General features: G+C 57.0%; 1 protein-coding gene across 1 annotated transcript in view; it reads right to left on the bottom strand.

Annotated features, from left to right (window-relative positions):
- Nucleotides 1-392: 392 nt before the first annotated feature.
- ATP4A (ATPase H+/K+ transporting subunit alpha) overlaps nucleotides 393-23,227 on the bottom strand; it is a 54,368-nt gene continuing 31,533 nt past the window's right edge. The window contains 12 exon segments of the mRNA XM_065664504.1: nucleotides 393-665; nucleotides 3,377-3,468; nucleotides 5,014-5,115; nucleotides 6,356-6,489; nucleotides 11,120-11,160; nucleotides 11,163-11,264; nucleotides 14,123-14,182; nucleotides 14,185-14,245; nucleotides 17,914-18,056; nucleotides 18,059-18,067; nucleotides 21,891-22,059; nucleotides 23,062-23,212. Of these exon segments, the coding sequence (XP_065520576.1) occupies nucleotides 637-665; nucleotides 3,377-3,468; nucleotides 5,014-5,115; nucleotides 6,356-6,489; nucleotides 11,120-11,160; nucleotides 11,163-11,264; nucleotides 14,123-14,182; nucleotides 14,185-14,245; nucleotides 17,914-18,056; nucleotides 18,059-18,067; nucleotides 21,891-22,059; nucleotides 23,062-23,212 (1,093 nt within the window). The 3' untranslated portion in view covers nucleotides 393-636.

Genomic DNA, 23,227 nt, shown 5'->3' with positions numbered 1-23,227 from the left:
ATGGGGGGTGCCCCATAGGGGTATATGGGAGGGTCTATAGAGGTATATGGGGGGGGGCTCTTTAGGGGTCTATGGGGGGGGCCTATAGGGGGTGGGGGGGGCCTATAGGGGGTGGGGAGGACCCATGGAGGAGCCTGCAGCGTCCCTATAGGGGTATATGGGGGGGCCCTATAGGGTTGGAGAGCACCCATAGGGCTTGGGGGGCACCCATAGAGTCTATGGAGCACCCATAGGTTATGGGGGGGGGGGGACCCAGAGCTTATAGGGGGCACATAGGGCTTGGGGGGCACCCATAGGCTATGAGGGAGACACAAGGGGTTGGGGGGGGGGGGGCACCCATGGGTGCTGAAGAGCCCCCATAGGTTATGGGGGGGGTTATGGGCACCCATTGCTGTGGGGGGAGCACAGGAGTTTATTGGGGTACAGGGGGGTGCTGGGGGCACCCATAGGGTGATGGGGGCACCCATAGGGCTTGGGGGCACCCATAGGGTAATGGGTGCACCCATAGGGTGATGGGGGCCCCCATAGGGGTTGGGTGCACCCATAGGGTGATGGGGGCACCCATAGGGTAATGGGTGCATCCATAGGGTGATGGGGGCACCCATAGGTGGGGGGGGGTCCATAGGGTGCTCCAGGTCAATAGTAGAGCTCTCGGTCCCACCAGCCTGGGGGGAGAAAGAGAGGGGTGAGGACTCTATAGGCGCCTATAGCACCCTATGGGCACCTATAGCACCCTATGGGCACCTATAGCACCCTATGGGCACCCATTGCACCCTATAGACAAGCTGTGGTCTCCCATAGCACCCTACGGCACCCCATTGGCACCCCACAAGCACATCAAGCAGCACCTATAGCACCCTATGGGCACTTATAGCACCCTATAGACAAACTGTGGTCTCCCATAACACCACATGGCACCCCATAAGCGCATAGAGCAGCACCTATAGCACCCTATAGACAAGCTATGGTCTCCCATAGCACCCTACGGCACCCCACTGGCACCCCATAAGCAAGTGGAGCAGCACCTATAGCACCCTGTGGGCACCTTTAGCACCTTATGGGCACTTATAGCACCCTATGGACAAGCTGTGGTCTCCCATAACACCCTATGGCACCCCTTTGGCACCCCCACAGGCCCTTATACCAGTACCTATAGCACCCTATAGGCACCGTATAGCACCCTATAGACAAGCTATGGTCTCCCATAGCACCCTACGCACGCCATTGCACCCCACAAGCACACAGAGCAGCACCTATAGCACCCTATGGGCACCTATAGCACCCTATAGACAAACTGTGGTCTCCCATGACACCCTATGGCACCCCATAAGTACATAGAGCAGCACCTATAGCACCCTAAGGGTGCATCATAGACACCCTGTGGGCACCTATAGCACCCTATAGACACACTATGGTCTCCTATAACCACCTCTATGGCACCCAATAAGCACATAGAGCAGCACCTATAGCACCCTAAAGGTGCATCATAGACACCCTATGGGCACCTGTAGCACCCTATAGGCACCCTATAGCACCCTATAGACAAGCTATGGTCTCCCATAGCACCCCTATGGCACCCAGCTGGCACCCACAGGCACATAGAACAGCACCTAATGGCACCCTATGGGCACATCATAGACACAATAGGGGCACCTACAGCACCCTATGGGCGCCCTATGGGCACATCATAGACACAATAGGGGCACCTATAGCACCCTATAGACAAGCTATGGTCTCCCATAACACCCTATTGCACCCAGTAAGCACACAGAGCAGCACCTATAGCACCCTATGGGCACCCTATAGCACCCTATGGACAAGCTATGGTCTCCCATAACAGCCTACGGCACCCACAAGCACATAGAGCAGCACCTATAGCGCCCTATGGGCACATCATAGACACAATAGGGCACCTACAGCACTCTATGGACACCCTATAGACACATACAGCACCCTATTGTTCCCCATAGCACCCCATGGATGCTCAATAGCCACTCCATAGCACCCTATGGGCACCCTATGGATCCCTATAGCACTCTATGGTTCCCCATAGCACCTTACGGGTGCCCCATGTGCACCCTATAGCGCCTTAGGAGTGTTTTCAGCACCCTCTGGGCGCTCCATAGGCGTTCTATAGGACCCTCTGGGCCCCTATAGCCCCTATAGAACCCTGTAGCCTCCTATAGCACCCTATGGGCACCTATACACCCCATAGACCCCTATAGCCCCCATAGCACCCTATGGGCCGCTATAGCACCCTATACCCCCCTATAGCCCCTATAGCACCCTGTAGCCCCCTATACCCCCTATAGCCTCGTATAGCCCCCCTGTAGCCCCCTATAGCCCCCTACAGCCCCCTATACCCCATATAGCACCCTATACCCCCCTATAGCACCCTATAGCCCCCTATAGCACCCTATAGCACCCTATACCCCCTATACCACCCTATACCCACTATAGCACCCTATAGCCCCTATAGCGCCCTGTAGCCCCCTGTAGCCCCCTATACCCCTTATAGCCTCCTATAGCCCCCTGTAGCCCCCTATAGCGCCCTATAGCCCCCTATACCCCGTATAGCACCCTATACCCCCCCCTATAGCACCCTATACCCCCTATAGCACCCTATACCACCCTATACCACCCTATACTCACTATAGCACCCTATAGCCCCTATAGCACCCTGTAGCCCCCGGTAGCCCCCTATACCCCTTATAGCCTCCTATAGCCCCCTGTAGCCCCCTATAGCGCCCTATAGCCCCCTACAGCCCCCTATACCCCGTATAGCACCCTATACCCCCCCTATAGCACCCTATACCCCTATACCACCCTATACTCACTATAGCACCCTATAACCCCTATAGCACCCTGTAGCCCCCTATAGCCCCCTATAGCCCCTATACCCCCATATAGTCCCCTATAGCCACGATAGCCCCTATAGCACCCTATAGCCCCCTATAGCCACGATAGCCCCTATAGCCCCTATAGCCCCCTATAGCACCCTATGGCCCCTATAGCCCCTATAGCCTCCTATACCCCCTATACCACCCTATAGCCCCTATACCCCCTATACCCCTATACCACCCTATAGCCCCTATACCCCCCTATAGTCCCCTATAGCCCCTATAGCCCCTATACCCCCCTATAGTCCCCTATAGCCCCTATACCCCCTATACCACCCTATAGCCCATATAGCCCCTATACCCCCTATACCACCCTATACCACCCTATAGCCCCTATAGCCCCCTATAGCCCCTATAGCCCCTATACCCCCTATACCACCCTATAGCCCCTATAGCCCCTATGGCCCCTATAGCCCCCTATGGCCCCTATAGCCCCTATAGCCCCCTATAGCCCCTATAGCCCCTATGGCACTCACTGCCCGGGTGCCGGCGCACTCCCAGCTTCCGGATCTCGTCATAGACCAGGATGAGGAGCCCGAAGGGCATCGGGACGAGCCACCATTGGAAGCTGGGCAGGGACAGGGGGGTCAGTGGGGGCTATGGGGCAGTGGGGGGCAATGGGGTAATGGGGGGTAATGGGGCAATGGGGGGAATGGGGATAATGGGGGGCAATGGGGTAATGGGGGGTAATGGGGCAATGGGGGGAATGGGGATAATGGGGGGCAATGGGGTAATGGGGGTAAAGAGGGTAATGGGGGTAATGGGGTAATGGGGGGGAATGGGGGCAATGGGGTAATGGGGGTAATGGGGTCAATGGGGGCAATGGGGGAATGGGAGCAATGGGGGGGAATGGGGGCAATGGGGTAATGGGGTCTATGGGGCAATGGGGGGCAATGGGGTAATGGGGGTAATGGGGTAATGGGGGTAATGGGGGGGAATGGGGGCAATGGGGTAATGGGGTCTATGGGGCAATGGGGGGCAATGGGGTAATGAGGGTAATGGGGCAATAGGGGCAATGGGGGCAATGGGGTAATGGAGTAATTGGGGTAATGGGGGTGTCGATGGGGCTCAATGGGTGCCAGTGGGTGCCAATGGGTATCAGTGGCTGTCAGTGGTTATCAATGGCTGTCAGTGGGTGTCAATGGGTATCAATGGGTATCAGTGGGTGTCAATGGGTGTCAGTGGGTGCCAATGGGTGTCAGTGGGTATCAATGGGTGTCAGTGGGTGTCAATGGGTGTCAGTGGGTGCCAATGGGTATCAATGGGTGTCAATGGGTGCCAATGGGTGTCAATGGGTATCAATGGGTATCACTGGGTGTCAGTGGTGTCAGTGGGTATCAATGGGTGTCAATGGGTGCCAATGGGTATCAATGGGTGCCAATGGCTGTCAGTGGGTATCAATGGCTGTCAATGGGTATCACTGGGTGTCAATAGTGTCAATGGGCATCAGTGGGTGCCAATGGGTATCAATGGCTGTCAGTGGGTATCAATGGGTGTCAGTGGGTGCCAATGGGTGCCAATGGGTGTCAATGGGTATCAATGGGTGTCAGTGGGTATCAATGGGTGTCAGTGGGTGCCAATGGGTGCCAATGGGTGTCAATGGGTATCAATGGGTGTCAGTGGGTGCCAATGGGTGCCAATGGCTGTCAATGGGTATCAATGGCTGTCAATGGGTATCACTGGGTGTCAATGGTGTCAATGGGCATCAGTGGGTGCCAATGGGTATCAATGGCTGTCAGTGGGTATCAATGGGTGTCAGTGGGTGCCAATGGGTGTCAATGGGTGCCAATGGGTGTCAATGGGTATCAATGGGTGTCAGTGGGTATCAATGGGTGTCAGTGGGTGCCAATGGGTGTCAATGGGTGCCAATGGGTGTCAATGGGTGCCATTGGGTGTCAATGGGTGTCAATGGTGTCAATGGGTGCCAGTGGGTATCAATGGGTGTCAGTGAGTGTCAATGGGTGTCAATGGGCATCAGTGGGTGTCAATGGTGTCAATGGGTGTCAGTGGGTATCAATGGCTGTCAATGGCTGTCAATGGGTGTCAGTGGGTGCCAATGGGTGTCAATGGGTGTCAATGGGTGTCAGTGGGTGCCAATGGGTGCCGTGCTCACCGGATGGGCATGAAGTTGAAGACGTTGGGCATCCCGGGGCAGTAGCACAGGAAGCAGCCGATGGACACCTGGAACACGATGGCCACCACCAGGATGCGGTTCCTGTGGGACACGGCACCTATAGCCCCTATAGCCCCCTATAGACCCCATAGCCCCCTATAGACCCCATAGCCCCCTATAGCCCCCTATAGACCCCATAGGCCTCTATAGCCCCCTATAGACCCCATAGGCCTCTATAGACACCATAGACCTCTATAGACCGCTATAGACCCCATAGATCCCTATAGACCCAATAGACCTCTATAGCCCCCTGTAGACCCCATAGCCCCCTATAGACACCATAGACCTCTATAAACCCCATAGATGCCTGTAGACCCAATAGACCTCTATAGCCCCCTATAGACCCCATAGACCTCTATAGTCTCATATAGACCCCTATAGACCCCATAGACCTCTATAGACCCCTATATACCCCTATAGACACCTATAGACTCCATAGACCCCTGTAGCCCCCTATAGACCCTATAGACCTCTATAGCCCCATATAGACCCTATAGACCTCTATAGACCCCTATAGACCCCATAGACCTCTATAGACCCCTATAGACCCCATAGACCCCATAGACCCCTGTAGCCCCCTATAGACCCCATAGACTGCTATAGAACCCTATAGACCCCTATAGACCCCATAGACCTCTATAGACCCCTATAGACCCCATAGACCCCTGTAGCCCCCTATAGACCCCATAGACTGCTATAGACCCCTATAGGCCCTTATAGACCCATAGGCCCGTATAGACCCCTATAGCCCCTTATAGCAACTATAGCCCCCTATCGCCCTTATAGCCCTGTATAACCCCCCTAAAGCCCCCTATAGCCCATACAGCCCTTATAGCCCCCCTATAGCCCATATAGCCCCTATAGACCCCCTATAGCCCATATAGCCCCTATAGACCCCCTATAGCCCCCTATAGCCCCCCTATAGCCCATATAGCCCCTATAGCCCCCCTATAGCCCATATAGCCCCTATAGCCCCCCTATAGCCCCCCTATAGCCCATATAGCCCCTATAGCCCCCCTATAGCCCATATAGCCCCTATAGCCCCCCTATAGCCCATATAGCCCCTATAGCCCCCCTATAGCCCCCCTATAGCCCATATAGCCCCTATAGCCCCCCTATAGCCCATATAGCCCCTATAGCCCCCCTATAGCCCCCCTATAGCCCATATAGCCCCTATAGACCCCCTATAGCCCATATAGCCCCTTATAGCCCATAGACCCCATATAGCCCCTATAGACCCCCTATAGCCCCTATAGCCCCCCTATAGCCCCCCTATAGGCACCGGAAGAGGCCCTGCTGGAAGAGCGAGAGGCGCCGGGTCTTGCGGATGAGGACGTCGGCGATCTGACACATCTCGATGCTGATGAAGAACACGGTGTAGCACGTGTACTGCTGGTAGCGGCGCTGCCCGAACGTCTGTGGGGCGCCGGGGGTCACTATGGGGTCTATAGGGGGTGGGTCCATAGGGGTCTATAGGGGTGGTTCTATAGGGGTCTATAGGGGTGGTTCCATAGGGTTCTATAGGGTGGTTCAATAGGGTTCTATAGGGTGGTTCAATAGGGTTCTATTGGGGTGGTTCCATAGGGTTCTATAGGGGGTGTTTCTATAGGGGTCTATAGGGGTGGTTCTATAGGGTTCTATAGGGTTGGTTCTATAGGGTTCTATAGGGTGGTTCAATAGGGTTCTATTGGGGTGGTTCCATAGGGTTCTATAGGGGGTGTTTCTATAGGGTTTTATAGGGTGGTTCTATAGGGGTCTATAGGGGGTGGTTCTATAGGGGTCTATAGGGGTGGTTCTATAGGGTTGGTTCTATAGGGTTCTATAGGGTGGTTCAATAGGGTTCTATTGGGGTGGTTCCATAGGGTTCTATAGGGGGTGTTTCTATAGGGTTTTATAGGGTGGTTCTATAGGGGTCTATAGGGGGTGGTTCTATAGGGGTCTATAGGGGTGGTTCTATAGGGTTGGTTCTATAGGGTTCTATAGGGTGGTTCAATAGGGTTCTATTTGGGTGGTTCCATAGGGTTCTATAGGGGGTGTTTCTATAGGGGTCTATAGGGGTGGTTCTATAGGGGTCTATAGGGGGTGGGTCTATAGGGGTGGTTCTATAGGGTTCTACAGGGTAGTTCAATAGGGTTCTATTGGGGTGGTTCTATACGGTTCTATAGGGGGCGGTTCTATAGGGTTCTATAGGGGGTGGTTCTATAGGGTTTTATAGGGCGGTTCTATAGGGGTCTATAGGGGGTGGTTCTATAGGAGTCTATAGGGGTCGTTCTATAGGGTTCTATAGGGTTGGTTCTATAGGGTTCTATAGGGTGGTTCAATAGGGTTCTATTGGGGTGGTTCCATAGGGTTCTATAGGGGGTGTTTCTATAGGGGTCTATAGGGGTGGTTCCATAGGGTTCTATAGGGCGGTTCTATAGGGCTCTATGGAGGCCCCAGGGGCTCTGGCCCATCTCGATGCTGATGAAGAACACGGTGTAGCACGGGTACTGCTGGGACCGGCGCTGCCCGAACGTCTGTGGGGCGCCGGGGGTCACTATGGGGTCTATAGGGGGTGGTTCCATAGGGGTCTATAGGGGTGGTTCTATAGGGGTCTATAGGGGTGGTTCTATAGGGTTCTATAGGGGGCGGTTCTATAGGGGGTGGTTCTATAGGGTTTTATAGGGTGGTTCTATAGGGGTCTATAGGGGGTGGTTCCATAGGGGTGGTTCTATAGGGTTCTATAGGGTGGTTCAATAGGGTTCTATTGGGGTGGTTCCATAGGGTTCTATAGGGGGTGGTTCTATAGGGGTCTATAGGGGTGGTTCTATAGGGGTCTATAGGGGGTGTTTCTATAGGGGTCTATAGGGTTGGTTCTACAGGGTTCTATATGGTGGTTCAATAGGGTTCTATTGGGGTGGTTCTATACGGTTCTATAGGGGGCGGTTCTATAGGGTTCTATAGGGGGTGGTTCTATAGGAGTCTATAGGGGTCGTTCTATAGGGTTCTATAGGGTTGGTTCTATAGGGTTCTATAGGGTGGTTCAATAGGGTTCTATTTGGGTGGTTCCATAGGGTTCTATAGGGGGTGTTTCTATAGGGGTCTATAGGGGTGGTTCTATAGGGGTCTATAGGGGGTGTTTCTATAGGGGTCTATAGGGTTGGTTCTACAGGGTTCTATATGGTGGTTCAATAGGGTTCTATTGGGGTGGTTCCATAGGGTTCTATAGGGGGTGGTTCTATAGGGGTCTATAGGGGTGGTTCCATAGGGTTCTATAGGGTGGTTCTATAGGGCTCTATGGAGGCCCCAGGGGCTCTGGCCCATCTCGATGCTGATGAAGAACACGGTGTAGCACGGGTACTGCTGGGACCGGCACTGCCCGAACGTCTGTGGGGCGCCGGGGGTCACTATGGGGTCTATAGGGGGTGGTTCCATAGGGGTCTATAGGGTGGTTCTATAGGGGTCTATAGGGTTGGTTCTATAGGGTTCTATAGGGCTGGTTCTATAGGGTTCTATAGGGTGGTTCAATAGGGTTCTATTGGGGTGGTTCCATAGGGTTCTATAGGGGGTGTTTCTATAGGGGTCTATAGGGGTGGTTCTATAGGGGTCTATAGGGGGGGGTCTATAGGGGTCTATAGGGGTGGTTCTATAGGGTTCTACAGGGTAGTTCAATAGGGTTCTATTGGGGTGGTTCTATACGGTTCTATAGGGGGCGGTTCTATAGGGTTCTATAGGGGGTGGTTCTATAGGAGTCTATAGGGGTCGTTCTATAGGGTTCTATAGGGTTGGTTCTATAGGGTTCTATAGGGTGGTTCAATAGGGTTCTATTTGGGTGGTTCCATAGGGTTCTATAGGGGGTGTTTCTATAGGGGTCTATAGGGGTGGTTCTATAGGGGTCTATAGGGGGTGTTTCTATAGGGGTCTATAGGGTTGGTTCTAACAGGGTTCTATATGGTGGTTCAATAGGGTTCTATTGGGGTGGTTCTATACGGTTCTATAGGGGGGCGGTTCTATAGGGTTCTACAGGGTAGTTCAATAGGGTTCTATTGGGGTGGTTCTATAGGGTTCTATAGGGGGTGGTTCTATAGGAGTCTATAGGGGTCGTTCTATAGGGTTCTATAGGGTTGGTTCTATAGGGTTCTATAGGTGGTTCAATAGGGTTCTATTGGGGTGGTTCCATAGGGTTCTATAGGGGGTGGTTCTATAGGGGTCTATAGGGGTGGTTCCATAGGGGTCTATAGGGCGGTTCTATAGGGGTCTATAGGTTGGTTCTATAGGGTTCTATAGGGTGGTTCAATAGGGTTCTATTGGGGTGTTCCATAGGGTTCTATAGGGGGTGTTTCTATAGGGGTCTATAGGGGTGGTTCCATAGGGTTCTATAGGGCGGTTCTATAGGGCTCTATGGAGGCCCCAGGGGCTCTGGCCCATCTCGATGCTGATGAAGAACACGGTGTAGCACGTGTACTGCTGGGACCGGCGCTGCCCGAACGTCTGTGGGGCGCCGGGGGTCACTATGGGGTCTATAGGGGGTGGTTCCATAGGGGTGGTTCTATAGGGTTCTATAGGGTTGGTTCTATAGGGTTGGTTCTATAGGGTTCTATAGGGTGGTTCAATAGGGTTCTATTGGGGTGGTTCCATAGGGTTCTATAGGGGGTGTTTCTATAGGGGTCTATAGGGGTGGTTCTATAGGGGTCTATAGGGGTGGTTCTATAGGAGTCTATAGGGGTGGTTCTATAGGTTCTATAGGGTTGGTTCTATAGGGTTCTATAGGGTGGTTCAATAGGGTTCTATTGGGGTGGTTCCATAGGGTTCTATAGGGGGTGTTTCTATAGGGGTCTATAGGGGTGGTTCTATAGGGGTCTATAGGGGGTGGTTCTATAGGGTGGTTCAATAGGGTTCTATAGGGTGGTTCAAATAGGGTTCTATTGGGGTGGTTCCATAGGGTTCTATAGGGGGTGGTTCCATAGGGGGTCTATAGGGGTGGTTCTATAGGGGGTGGTTCTATAGGGTTCTACAGGGGGCGGTTCGATAGGATTCTATAGGGAGGTTCTATAGGGTTCTTCAGGGGGTGGTTCGATAGGGTTCTATAGGGTGGCTCTATAGGGTTCTATAGGGTTCTGTAGGGGTGGTTCTATAGGGTTCTCTAGTGGGTGGTTCTATAGGGGTCTATAGGGGCGTTTCTATAGGGTGGTTCTATAGAGTTCTATAGGGGTGGTTCTATAGGGGTCTATAGGGGTGGTTCTATAGGGTTCTATAGGGTGGTTCTATAGGGGGCAGTTCTATAGGGTTCTATAGGGGGTGGCTCTATAGGGGGTCCCATAGGGTTCTATAGGGGTCCCATAGGGTTCTATAGGTTCTGTAGGGGTCCCATAGGGTTCTATAGGGCTCCATAGGGGTCCCATAGGGTTCTCTAGGGCTCCCTAGGGTTCTATAGGGGGTCCCATCGGGTTCTCTGGGCTCCATAGGGTTCTATAGGGTGTCCCATAGGGTTCTATATGGGTCCCATAGGTTTCTATAGGGCTCCCTAGGGTTCTATAGGGGGTCCCATAGGGTTCTATAGGGGGTCCCATAGGGTTCTATAGGGCTCCATAGGGTTCTATAGGGGTCCATAGGGTTCTATAGGGCTCCATAGGGTTCTATAGGGGGTCCCATAGGGTTCTATAGGGCTCCATAGGGTTCTATAGGGGGTCCCATAGGGTTATATTGGGGGTCCCATAGGGTTCTATAGGGCTCCATAGGGTTCTACAGGTTCTATAGGGGGTCCCATAGGGTTCTATAGGGCTCCATAGGGTTCTATAGGTTTCCATAGGGTTCCATAGGGTTCTATAGGGGGTCCCATAGGGCTCTATAGGGCTCCCTAGGGTTCTATAGGGTTCTATAGGGCTCCATAGGGTTCTATAGGGTTCTATAGGCTCCATAGGGTTCTATAGGGTTCTATAGAGCTCTCTAGGGCTCCACAGGGCTCTATAGGGCTCCATAGGGTTCTATAGGGTGTCCCATAGGGCTCCATAGGGTTCTATAGGGTTCTATAGGGTTCCATAGGGTTCTATAGGGTTCTATGGGGCACCCATTGCTGGCCGTAGCTGTCCTGCAGGTCCTGGTTGTGGCGTCCTCCCAGCGCGGGCGCAGGCCCAGGCAGAGCAGGGGCCACCAACCCTCCTGCGCCATGGCCACGAAGTAGTCGGTGAAGCCGGCGAAGGATTGGATGGCGCCTGCGGGGGGCGGGACCCACGGATCAGTGGGGCGGGACCCATAGGGACAGGGACCCATGGATCAGTGGGGCAGGAGCCATAGGGACAGGGACCCATAGAGACATAGAGAGTGGGACCCATGGATCAGTGGGGCAGGAGCCATGATCAGTGGGGCAGGGCCCATGGATCAGTGGGGCAGGAGCCATAGAGACAAGGCCCATAGAGACAAGGACCATAGATCAGTGGGGCAGGACCCATGGATCAATGGGGCAGGAGCCATGGATCAGTGGGGCAGGACCCATAGGGACAGGGACCCATGGATCAGTGGGGCAGGAGCCATAGAGACAGGGACCCATAGAGACATAGAGAGTGGGACCCATAGATCAGTGGGGCAGGAGCCATAGAGACAGGGACCCATAGAGACATAGAGAGTGGGACCCATAGATCAGTGGGGCAGGAGCCATAGAGACAGGGACCCATAGAGACATAGAGAGTGGGACCCATAGATCAGTGGGGCAGGAGCCATAGAGACAGGGACCCATAGAGACAAGGCCCATAGAGACAAGGACCCATAGATCAGTGGGGCAGGACCCATAGAGACAAGGCCCATAGAGACAGGGACCCATAGAGACATAGAGAGTGGGACCCATAGATCAGTGGGGCAGGAGCCATAGAGACAGGGACCCATAGAGACAAGGCCCATAGAGACAAGGACCCATAGATCAGTGGGGCAGGACCCATGGATCAGTGGGGCAGGAGCCATAGAGACAGGGACCCATAGAGACATAGAGAGTGGGACCCATAGATCAGTGGGGCAGGAGCCATGGATCAATGGGGCAGGAGCCATGGATCAGTGGGGCAGGAGCCATAGAGACAGGGACCCATAGAGACAAGGCCCATAGAGACAAGGACCCATAGATCAGTGGGGCAGAACCCATAGAGACAAGGCCCATAGAGACAGGGACCCATAGAGACATAGAGAGTGGGACCCATAGATCAGTGGGGCAGGGAGCCATAGAAACAGGGACCCATGGAGACAAGGCCCATAGAGACAAGGACCCATAGATCAGTGGGCAGGACCCACGGATCAGTGGGGCGGGACCCATAGGGACAGGGACCCATAGAGACATAGAGAGAGGGACCCATGGATCAGTGGGGCAGGAGTCATAGAGACAAGGCCCATAGAGACAAGGACCCACGGATCAGTGGGGCGGGACCCATAGGGACAGGGACCCATGGATCAGTGGGGCAGGACCCATAGAGCCATAGAGCATAGGTTCCCCCCCCCATAGCTGCCCCTCCATAGATGCCCCCCTCATTCTTTACCCCCCCCATAGATGCCCCCCCGATAGGTTCCCCCCCATAGTTACCCCCCCATTATTTACCTCCCCATTCTTTACCCCCCATAGACACCCCCCATTCTTTACCCCCCCCATAGCTCCCCCCCATAGCTCCCCCCCATTCTTTACCCCCTATACCTCCCCCCCATAGCTCCCCCCCATAGCTCCTCCCTCATTCTTTACCCTCCCCCATAGCTCCCCCCACCCCCCCATCCCCCCCATCCCCCCCCATTCTTTACCCCCATAGCTCCTCCCCGTAGCTCCCCCCCGTACCTCCCCCCCATAGCCCCCCCCATTCTTTACCCCCCACTCTTTACCCCCCCCATACCTTTCCCCCCATCTCCCCCCCCATCCCCCCATCCCCCCCATTCTTTACCCCCCATCCCCCCCCATAGCTCCCCCCCCATCCCCCCCATCTCCCCCCCATCCCGCTCCATTCTTTACCCCCCCATCCCCCCCCCATCCCCCACATCCCCCACATCTCCCCTATTCTTTACCCCCATTCTTTGCCCCCCCCATCTCCCCCCCCATTCCCCCCCATTCTTCCCCCCATCCCCCCCCATAGCCCCCCCCATTCTTTACCCCCATTCTTTCCCCCCCATTCTTCCCCCCATCCCCCCCATCCCCCCCCATTCTTTACCCCCATTCTTTACCCCCCATCCCCCCCATCCCCCCATCCCCCCATAGCCCCCCCCCATTCTTTACCCCCCCATCCCCCCCATTCTTTACCCCATTCTTTACCCCCCATCCCCTCCATCCCCCCATCCCCCCATAGCCCCCCTCATTCTTTACCCCCCATTCTTTACTCCCCCCATCCCCCCCATCCCCCCCATTCTTTACCCCCCCATCCCCCCCCATAGCTCCCCCCCCATCCCCCCCATCCCCCCCCATTCTTTCCCCCCATCCCCCCATCCCCCCCATCCCCCCCCATAGCTCCCCCCTCATTCTTTACCCCCCATTCTTTACCCCCCATCCCCCCCCATCCCCCCCATTCTTTACCCCCCATCCCCCCCATAGCTCCCCCCCCATTCTTTACCCCCATTCTTTACCCCCCATCCCCCCCATCCCCCTCATTCTTTACCCCCCATTCTTTACCCCCCATCCCCCCATAGCTCCCCCCCATTCTTTACCCCTATTCTTTACCCCCATCCCCTCCATCCCCCATCCCCCCATAGCCCCCCCTCATTCTTTACCCCCATTCTTTACTCCCCCCATCCCCCCCATAGCTCCCCCCCATCCCCCCCATCCCCCCCATTCTTTACCCCCCATCCCCCCCCATAGCTCCCCCCTCATTCTTTACCCCCCCATTCTTTACCCCCCCATCCCCCCCCATCCCCCCCCCATCCCCCCCATCCCCCCCTTCTTTACCCCCCATCCCCCCCCCATAGCTCCTCCCCCATCCCCCCCATCCCCCCCATAGCTCCCCCCCCATTCTTTACCCCCATTCTTTACCCCCATCCCCCCATCCCCCCCCATTCTTTCCCCCCCCATCCCCCCCACCCCATCCCCCCCAATCCCCCCCCATCCCCCCCTCCCCACCTATCTGGAAGTAGGAGTACGCGGCCAGGGGCTCGTTGACGAGGCGGTCGCGGCGGGGTCGCGCGGGCGCAGGTGCATGATGTCGCTCTCGGCCCTCTCGTAGGCCAAGGACACGGAGGGGAACTGGGGGGGGCGGGGGGGGGGGGGGTTGGGGGCAGGGAGCCCCCGTGGGGCGGCCCCATGGAGAACATCAAGGGGGTGACCCACACGTCCATAGGGCAGCCCCATGGCTTCTATGGGGCACCCTGATGGAGAACATCAAGGGGGTGACCCCACATGTCCATAGGGCAGCCCCATGGCTTCTATGGGGCAGCCCCATGGAGAAGATCAAGGGGGTGACCCACACGTCCATAGGGCAGCCCCATGGCTTCTATGGGGCAAGCCCCATGGAGAAGATCAACGGGGTGACCCACATGTCCATAGGGGAACCTCAAGGGCTCCTATGGGGAAGCTCAATGGGGTGACCCACATGTCCATAGGGCAGCCCCATGGCTTTTATGGGGCACCCTGATGGAGAAGATCAATGGGGTGACCCACACGTCCATAGGGAACCTCAAGGGCTCCTATGGGGCACCCCAATGGAGAAGATCAAGGGGGTGACCCACACGTCCATAGGGCAGCCCCATGGCTTCTATGGGCACCCTGATGGAGAAGATCAACGGGGTGACCCACATGTCCATAGGGAACCTCAAGGGCTCCTATGGGGAAGCTCAATGGGGTGACCCACATGTCCATAGGGCAGCCCCATGGCTTCTATGGGGCACCCTGATGGAGAAGATCAATGGGGTGACCCACACGTCCATAGGGGAACCTCAAGGGCTCCTATGGGGCACCCCAATGGAGAAGATCAAGGGGGTGACCCCCACGTCCATAGGGCAGCCCCATGGCTTCTATGGGGCAGCCCCATGGAGAAGATCAATGGGGTGACCCACACATCCATAGGGCAGCCCCATGGCTTCTATGGGGCACCACAATGTTCCTATGGAGAAGCTCAATGGATGGACACTGCTCAATGGGGAGGAGATAGGGGTGACCCACACGTCCATAGGGCAGCCCCATGGCTTCTATGGGGCAGCCCCATGGAGAAGATCAATGGGGTGACCCACATGTCCATAGGGCAGCCCCATGGCTTCTATGGGGAAGCTCAATGGGGTGACCCACATGTCCATAGGGCAGCCCCATGGCTTCTATGGGGCAGCCCGATGGAGAAGATCAGTGGGGTGACCCACACGTCCAATAGGGGAACCTCAAGGGCTCCTATGGGGAAGCTCAATGGGGTGACCCACACGTCCATAGGGCAGCCCCATGGCTTCTATGGGGCACCCTGATGGAGAAGATCAATGGGGTGACCACACGTCCATAGGGAACCTCAAGGGCTCCTATGGGGCACCCCAATGGAGAAGATCAAGGGGGTGACCCCACACATCCGTAGGGCAGCCCCATGGCTTCTATGGGGCAGCCCCATGGAGAAGCTCAACGGGGTGACCCACACATCCATAGGGGAACCCCAATGTCCCTATGGAGAACCTCAATGGATGAACCCCGCTCTATGGGGAGCACATGGGGGTCACCCCCACATCCATAGGGCAGCCCCAATGTCCCTATAGAGAACATGGGTGAGGAACCTCAATGGACGGACCCTGCTCAATGGGGAGCACATGGGGGTCAGCCCCCCACATCCATGGGGCAGCCCCAATGGCTCCTATGGGGCACCCCAATGTCCCTATGGAGACCTCAATGGCTGGACCCCACTCAATGGGGAGCACATGGGGGTGCCCCCCACATCCATGGGGCAGCCCTAATGGCTCCTATGGAGAACCTCAATGGCTGGACCCCGCTCAATGGGGAGCACATGGGGGTCAGCCCCCCCCATCCATGGGGCAGCCCCAATGACTCCTATGAGGCACCCCAATGTCCCTATGGAGAACCTCAATGGACGGACCCTGCTCTATGGTGAGCACATGGGGGTCAGCCCCCCACATCCATGGGGCAGCCCCAATGGCTCCTATGGGGCACCCCAATGTCCCTATGGAGAACCTCAATGGCTGGACCCCACTCAATGGGGAGCACATGGGGGTCAGCCCCCCCCATCCATGGGGCACCCCAATGACCCTATGGAGAACCTCAATGGACAGACCCCGCTCTATGGTGAGCACATGGGGGTCAGCCCCCCATCCATGGGGCAGCCCCAATGGCTCCTATGGGGCACCCCAATGACCCTATCTAGAACCTCAATGGCTGGACCCTGCTCTATGGTGAGCACATGGGGGTCAGCCCCCCCCATCCATGGGGCAGCCCCAATGACCCTATCTAGAACCTCAATGGCTGGACCCTGCTCAATGGGGAGCACATGGGGGTCAGCCCCCCACATCCATGGGGCAGCCCCAATGCCTCCTATGGGGCACCCCAATGACCCTATCTAGAACCTCAATGGACGGACCCGGCTCTATGGTGAGCACATGGGGGGTCAGCCCCCCCCCATCCATGGGGCAGCCCCAATGACCCCTATGGGGCACCCCAATGACCCTATCTAGAACCTCAATGGACGGACCCGGCTCTATGGTGAGCACATGGGGGTCAGCCCCCCCCATCCATGGGGCAGCCCCAATGTCCCTATGTTGAACCTCAATGGACGGACCCTGCTCAATGGGGAGCACATGGGGGTGCCCCCCACATCCATGGGGCAGCCCCAATGACCCCTATGGGGCACCCCAATGACCCTATCTAGAACCTCAATGGACGGACCCGGCTCTATGGTGAGCACATGGGGGTCAGCCCCCCCCATCCATGGGGCAGCCCCAATGGCTCCTATGTTGAACCTCAATGGCTGGACCCCACTCAATGGGAGCACATGGGGGTGCCCCTCACATCCATGGGGCAGCCCAATGTCCCTATGGAGAACCTCAATGGATGGACCCCGCTCTATGGTGAGCACATGGGGGTCAGCCCTCCCATCCATGGGGCAGCCCCAATGACTCCTATGGGGCACCCCAATGTCCCTATCTAGAACCTCAATGGACGGACCCTGCTCTATGGTGAGCACATGGGGGTCAGCCCCCCACATCCATGGGGCAGCCCCAATGGCTCCTATGGGGCACCCCAATGTCCCTATGGAGAACCTCAATGGCTGGACCCCACTCAATGGGAGCACATGGGGGTCAGCCCCCCCATCCATGGGGCAGCCCCAATGTCCCTATGTTGAACCTCAATGGACGGACCCCGCTCAATGGGGAGCACATGGGGGTCAGCCCCCCCCATCCATGGGGCAGCCCCAATGACTCCTATGGGGCAGCCCCAATGACCCTATCTAGAACCTCAATGGACGGACTCGGCTCTATGGTGAGCACATGGGGGTCAGCCCCCCATCCATGGGGCAGCCCCAATGTCCCTATGGAGAACCTCAATGGATGGACCCCGCTCTATGGTGAGCACATGGGGGTCAGCCCCTCCCATCCATGGGGCAGCCCCAATGACTCCTATGGGGCACCCCAATGACCCTATCTAGAACCTCAATGGACGGACCCTGCTCTATGGTGAGCACATGGGGTCAGCCCCCCCCATCCATGGGGCAGCCCCAATGTCCCTATGTTGAACCTCAATGGACGGACCCCGCTCAATGGGGAGCACATGGGGGTCAGCCCCCCACATCCATAGGGCAGCCCCAATGTCCCTATGGAGAACCTCAATGGACGGACCCCGCTCAATGGTGAGCACATGGTGGTGCCCCCCCCATCCATGGGGCAGCCCCAATGGCCCCGCGGGCCCGCACGGCCCTGCCCCACGGCACTCACGATGTCGGTGCAGAGCTCGATGAAGAGGATGGTGATGCAGCCCAGGGGCAGGGGGACGCTGGCCGTGATGTAGATGAGGTAGGGGGTGAGCTCCGGGATGTTCTTGGTCAGGGTGTAGGCGATGGACTTCTTGAGGTTGTCGAGATCAGGCGGCCTTTGGGGGGGGGAAAGAGGGGGTCAGAGCCTGGCATTGGGGGGGGGGGGGGGGGGGATGACCCAATGGCCAAGACCCCAATGGTGAAGGACCCAAGGACTCAATGGGCAAGGACCCAATGGACCCAATGGGCAAGGATCCAAAGACCAAGAACCCAATGGCCAAGGACCCAAAGACCCAAGGACCCAATGGTCAAGGACCCAAGGACCCAATGGCCAAGGACCCAAAGACCCAAAGACCCAAGGACCCAATGGTCAAGGACCCAAGGACCCAATGACCAAGGATCCAAAGACCCAAAGACCCAATGGCCAAGGACCCAAGGACCCAATGGCCAAGGACCCAATGGCCAAGGACCCAAGGACCCAATGGCAAGGACCCAAAGACCCAATGGCCAAGGACCCAATGGCCAAGGACCCAATAACCAAGGATCCAAAGACCCAAAGACCCAATGGCCATGGTCTTGGGTACCCAAAGACCCAATGGCCAAGGACCCAAGGACCCAATGGCCAAGGACCCAAGGACCCAAAGACCAAAGGACCCAATGGCCAAGGATGCAAAGACCCAAGGACCCAAAGACCCAAGGACTCAATGGGCAAGGACCCAAGGACCCAAGGACACAAGGACCCAAGGACGCAAAGACCCAAGGACCCAATGGCCAAGCACCCAATGGTCAAGGATCCAAGGACCCAAGGACCCAATGGGCAAGGACCAATAGCCAAGGCCCAGTGGCCAAGGACCCAGTGGCCAAGGACCCAGTGGCCAAGGACCCAAAGACCCAATGGCCAAGACCCAATGGTGAAGGACCCAAGGACCCAATGGCCAAGGACCCAATGGACCGAATGACCAAGGACCCAAGGACCCAATGGCCAAGGACGCAAAGACCCAAGGACCCAATGGACCCAATGAGCAAGGACCCAATGGACCCAGTGAGCAAGGACCCAAGGACCCAATGGCCAAGGACCCAAAGACCCAAGGACCCAAGGACCCAATGGCCAAGGACCCAATGACCAAGGACCCAAGGACTCAATGGCCAAGGACCCAAAGACCCAAAGACCCAATGGCCAAGGACCCAAAGACCCAATGGCCAAGGACCCAAAGACCCAAGGACCCAATGGACCCAAGGACCCAATGGCCAAGGACCCAAAGACCCAAAGACCCAAGGACCCAATGGCCAAGGACCCAAAGACCCAAAGACCCAAGGACCCAATGGCCAAGGACCCAAAGACCCAAGGACCCAATGGTCTAGGACCCAATGGACCCAAGGAACCAATGGCCAAGGACCCAAGGACCCAAGGACCCAATGGGCAAGGACCCAAGGACCCAAAGACCCAAGGACCCAATGGGCAAGGACCCAAAGACCCAAAGACCCAAGGACCCAATGGCCAAGGACCCAAAGACCCAAAGACCCAAGGACCCAATGGTCAAGGACCCAAGGGACCCAATGACCAAGGATCCAAAGACCCAAGGACCCAATGTCCATGGTCTTGGGTACACAAAGACCCAATGGCCAAGGACCCAAGCACCCAATGGCCAAGGACCCAAGGACCCAAAGACCCAATGGCCAAGGACCCAAAGACCCAAAGACCCAAGGACCCAATGGCCAAGGACCCAATGGCCAAGGACCCAAGGACCCAAAGACCCAAGGACCCAATGGTCAAGGACCCAAGGACCCAATGGCCAAGGACCCAAAGACCCAATGGCCAAGGACCCAAGCACCCAAGAACCCAATGGCCAAGGACCCAAAGACCCAAAGACCCAATGTCCATGGTCTTGGGTACCCAAAGACCCAATGGCCAAGGACCCAAAGACCCAAGGACACAAGGACCCAAGGACCCAAAGACCCAAAGACCCAATGGCCAAGGACCCAAGGACCCAATGGCCAAGGACCCAAGGACCCAATGACCAAGGATCCAAAGACCCAATGGCCAAGGACCCAAGGACCCAATGGCCAAGGACCCAATGGCCAAGGACCCAAAGACCCAATGGCCAAGGACCCAAAGACCCAAAAACCCAATGGCCAAGGACCCAATGGCCAAGGACCCAAGGACCCAATGGCCAAGGACCCAATGGTCAAGGACCCAAAGACCCAATGGCCAAGGACCCAAGGACCCAAAGACCCAATGGCCAAGGACCCAAGGACCCAAAGACCCAATGGCCATGGTCTTGGGTACCCAAGGACCCAATGGCCAAGGAGCCAAGGACCCAAGGACCCAAAGACCCAAGGACCCAATGGCCATGGTCTTGGGTACCCAAAGACCCAATGGCCAAGGACCCAAAGACCCAAGGACCCAATGTCCATGGTCTTGGGTACCCAAAGACCCAATGGCCAAGGACCCAAGGACTCAATGGTCAAGGACCCAAGGACCCAAAGACCCAATGGCCAATGACCAAGGACCCAAAGACCCAATGGCCAAGGACCCAAGGACCCAATGGCCAAAGACCCAAAGACCCAAAGACCCAATGGCCAAGGACCCAAGGACCCAATGGCCTAGGACCCAAGGACCCAAAGACCCAAGAACCCAATGGCCAAGGACCCAAGGACCCAAAGACCCAAAGACCCAATGGCCAAGGACCCAAGGACCCAATGGCCAAGGACCCAAGGACCCAAAGACCCAAGAACCCAATGGCCAAGGTCCCAAAGACCCAAGGACCCAATGACCAAGGACCCAAAGACCCAAGGACCCAATGTCCATGGTCTTGGGTACCCAAGGACCCAATGGCCAAGGACCCAAGGACCCAATGGCCAAGGACCCAAGGACTCAATGGTCAAGGACCCAAGGACCCAAAGACCCAATAGCCAAGGACCCAAAGACCCAAGGACCCAATGGCCATGGTCTTGGGTACCCAAAGACCCAATGGCCAAGGACCCAAGCACTCAATGGTCAAGGACCCAAGGACCCAAAGACCCAATGGCTAATGACCAAGGACCCAAGGACTCAATGGCCAAGGACCCAAGGACCCAATGACCAAGGACCCAAAGACCCAAGGACCCAATGTCCATGGTCTTGGGTACCCAAAGACCCAATGGCCAAGGACCCAAAGACCCAAAGACCCAATGGCCAGGACCAAGGACCCAATGGCCAAGGACCCAAAGACCCAAGGACCCAATGGTCAAGGACCCAATGACCAAGGACCCAAGAACCCAATGGCCAAAGACCCAAGGACCCAAAGACCAAGGACCCAAGGACCCAAGGACCCAATGGCCAAGGACCCAAGGACCCAATGGCCAAGGACCCAATGACCAAGGGATCCAAAGACCCAAGTACCCAATGTCCATGGTCTTGGGTACCCAAAGACCAATGGCCAAAGACCCAAAGACCCAATGGCCAAGGACCCAAGGACCCAATGGCCAAGGACCCAAAGACCCAATGGCCAAGGACCCAAAGACCCAAGGACCCAATGTCCATGGTCTTGGGTACCCAAGGACCCAATGGCCAAGGAGCCAAGGACCCAAGGACCCAAAGACCAATGGCCAAGAACCCAAAGACCCAATGGCCAAGGACCCAAAGACCCAAGGACCCAATGGCCAAGGACCCAATGACCAAGGACCCAAGGACTCAATGGCCAAGGACCCAAAGACCCAAGGACCCAATGTCCATGGTCTTGGGTACCCAAAGACCCAATGGCCAAGGACCCAAAGACCCAATGGCCAAGGACCCAAGGACTCAATGGTCAAGGACCCAAAGACCCAAAGACCCAATGGCCAAGGACCCAAAGACCCAATGGCCAAGGACCCAAAGACCCAAGGACCCAATGGCCATGGTCTTGTGTACCCAACCCCCCCCAACCCCAGCCCCATTGCGCCCCACGGCCCCGCTCGCACCCTGCTCGACGCCGGTGACGATGGAGGCGAAGTTGTCGTCCAGCAGGATCATGTCGGCGGCGTTCTTGGCCGCGTCGGAGCCGGCGATGCCCATGGCCACGCCGATGTCGGCCTTCTTCAGCGCCGGCGAGTCGTTGACGCCGTCGCCGGTCACCGCCACGATGGCGCCCTGGGGCACAGCGGCGTGGGAGAGGGGGGGTGTGGGAGATGGGGGGGGGATGTGGGGAGATGGGGATGTGGGGAGAGGGGGATGTGGGGAGATGGGGATGTGGGGAGAGGGGGGTGTGGGGAGAAAAATGGGGGTGATGTGGGGAGAGGGGGATGTGGGGAGAGGGGGATGTGGGGAGATGGGGGTGGGGAAGTGGGAGATGGGGATGTGGGGAGATGGGGATGTGGGGAGAGGGGGATGTGGGGAGATGGGGATGTGGGGAGGGGGGATGTGGGGAGATGGGGGTGATGTGGGGAGAGGGGATGTGGGAGATGGGGATGTGGGAGAGGGGGATGTGGGGAGATGGGGATGTGGGGAGAAAAATGGGGGTGATGTGGGGAGAGGGGGGTGTGGGGAGATGGGGATGTGGGGAGATGGGGTGGGGAGATGGGGATGTGGGGAGATGGGGGGGATGTGGGGAGATGGGGGGGATGTGGGGAGATGGGGATGTGGGGAGAAAAATGGGGGTGATGTGGGGAGAGGGGGATGTGGGGAGAGGAGGATGTGGGGAGATGGGGGGATGTGGGGAGAGGGGGATGTGGGGAGATGGGAGGGGGATGTGGGGAGAGGGGATGTGGGGAGATGGGGGTGGGGAGATGGGGATGTGGGGAGATGGGGAGAGGGGGATGTGGGGAGATGGGGATGTGGGAGAGGGGGATGTGGGGAGAGGGGGATGTGGGGAGAGGGGGATGTGGGGAGATGGGAGGGGGATGTGGGGAGATGGGATGTGGGGAGAGGGGGGTGTGGGGAGAAGGGGGGGAGATGGGGATGTGGGGAGGGGGGATTGTGGGGAGATGGGGATGTGGAGAACATCCCTATATCCCCATACCCCCATACCCAATACCCCCATGCCCCATATCGCATACCCCATATCCCATATCCCATCCCCCACACCCCACACCCTATACCCCACCCCCCACCCCCCACCCCCCACCCCGCCCCCCTCCTCCCCCCATGTCCCACCAGCCGCTGGCAGCTCTCCACTATCACCAGCTTCTGCTGTGGGGACGTGCGGGCAAAAACCATCTCGGGGTGGGTCCGGAGGAGGCCCTCGAGCGCTTCCGGTGTCATGGCCGCCAGCTCGGCCCCCGTCACCACCCGCGCCCGGGCCTGCCTGGGGGTCAGACGG

Source organism: Lathamus discolor, unplaced genomic scaffold, assembly GCF_037157495.1.
Source record: "Lathamus discolor isolate bLatDis1 unplaced genomic scaffold, bLatDis1.hap1 Scaffold_231, whole genome shotgun sequence".
NCBI lineage: Eukaryota > Metazoa > Chordata > Aves > Psittaciformes > Psittacidae > Lathamus > Lathamus discolor.
Note: the sequence above shows the minus strand (reverse complement) of the source record. Positions and strands in the feature narration are given on the sequence as shown.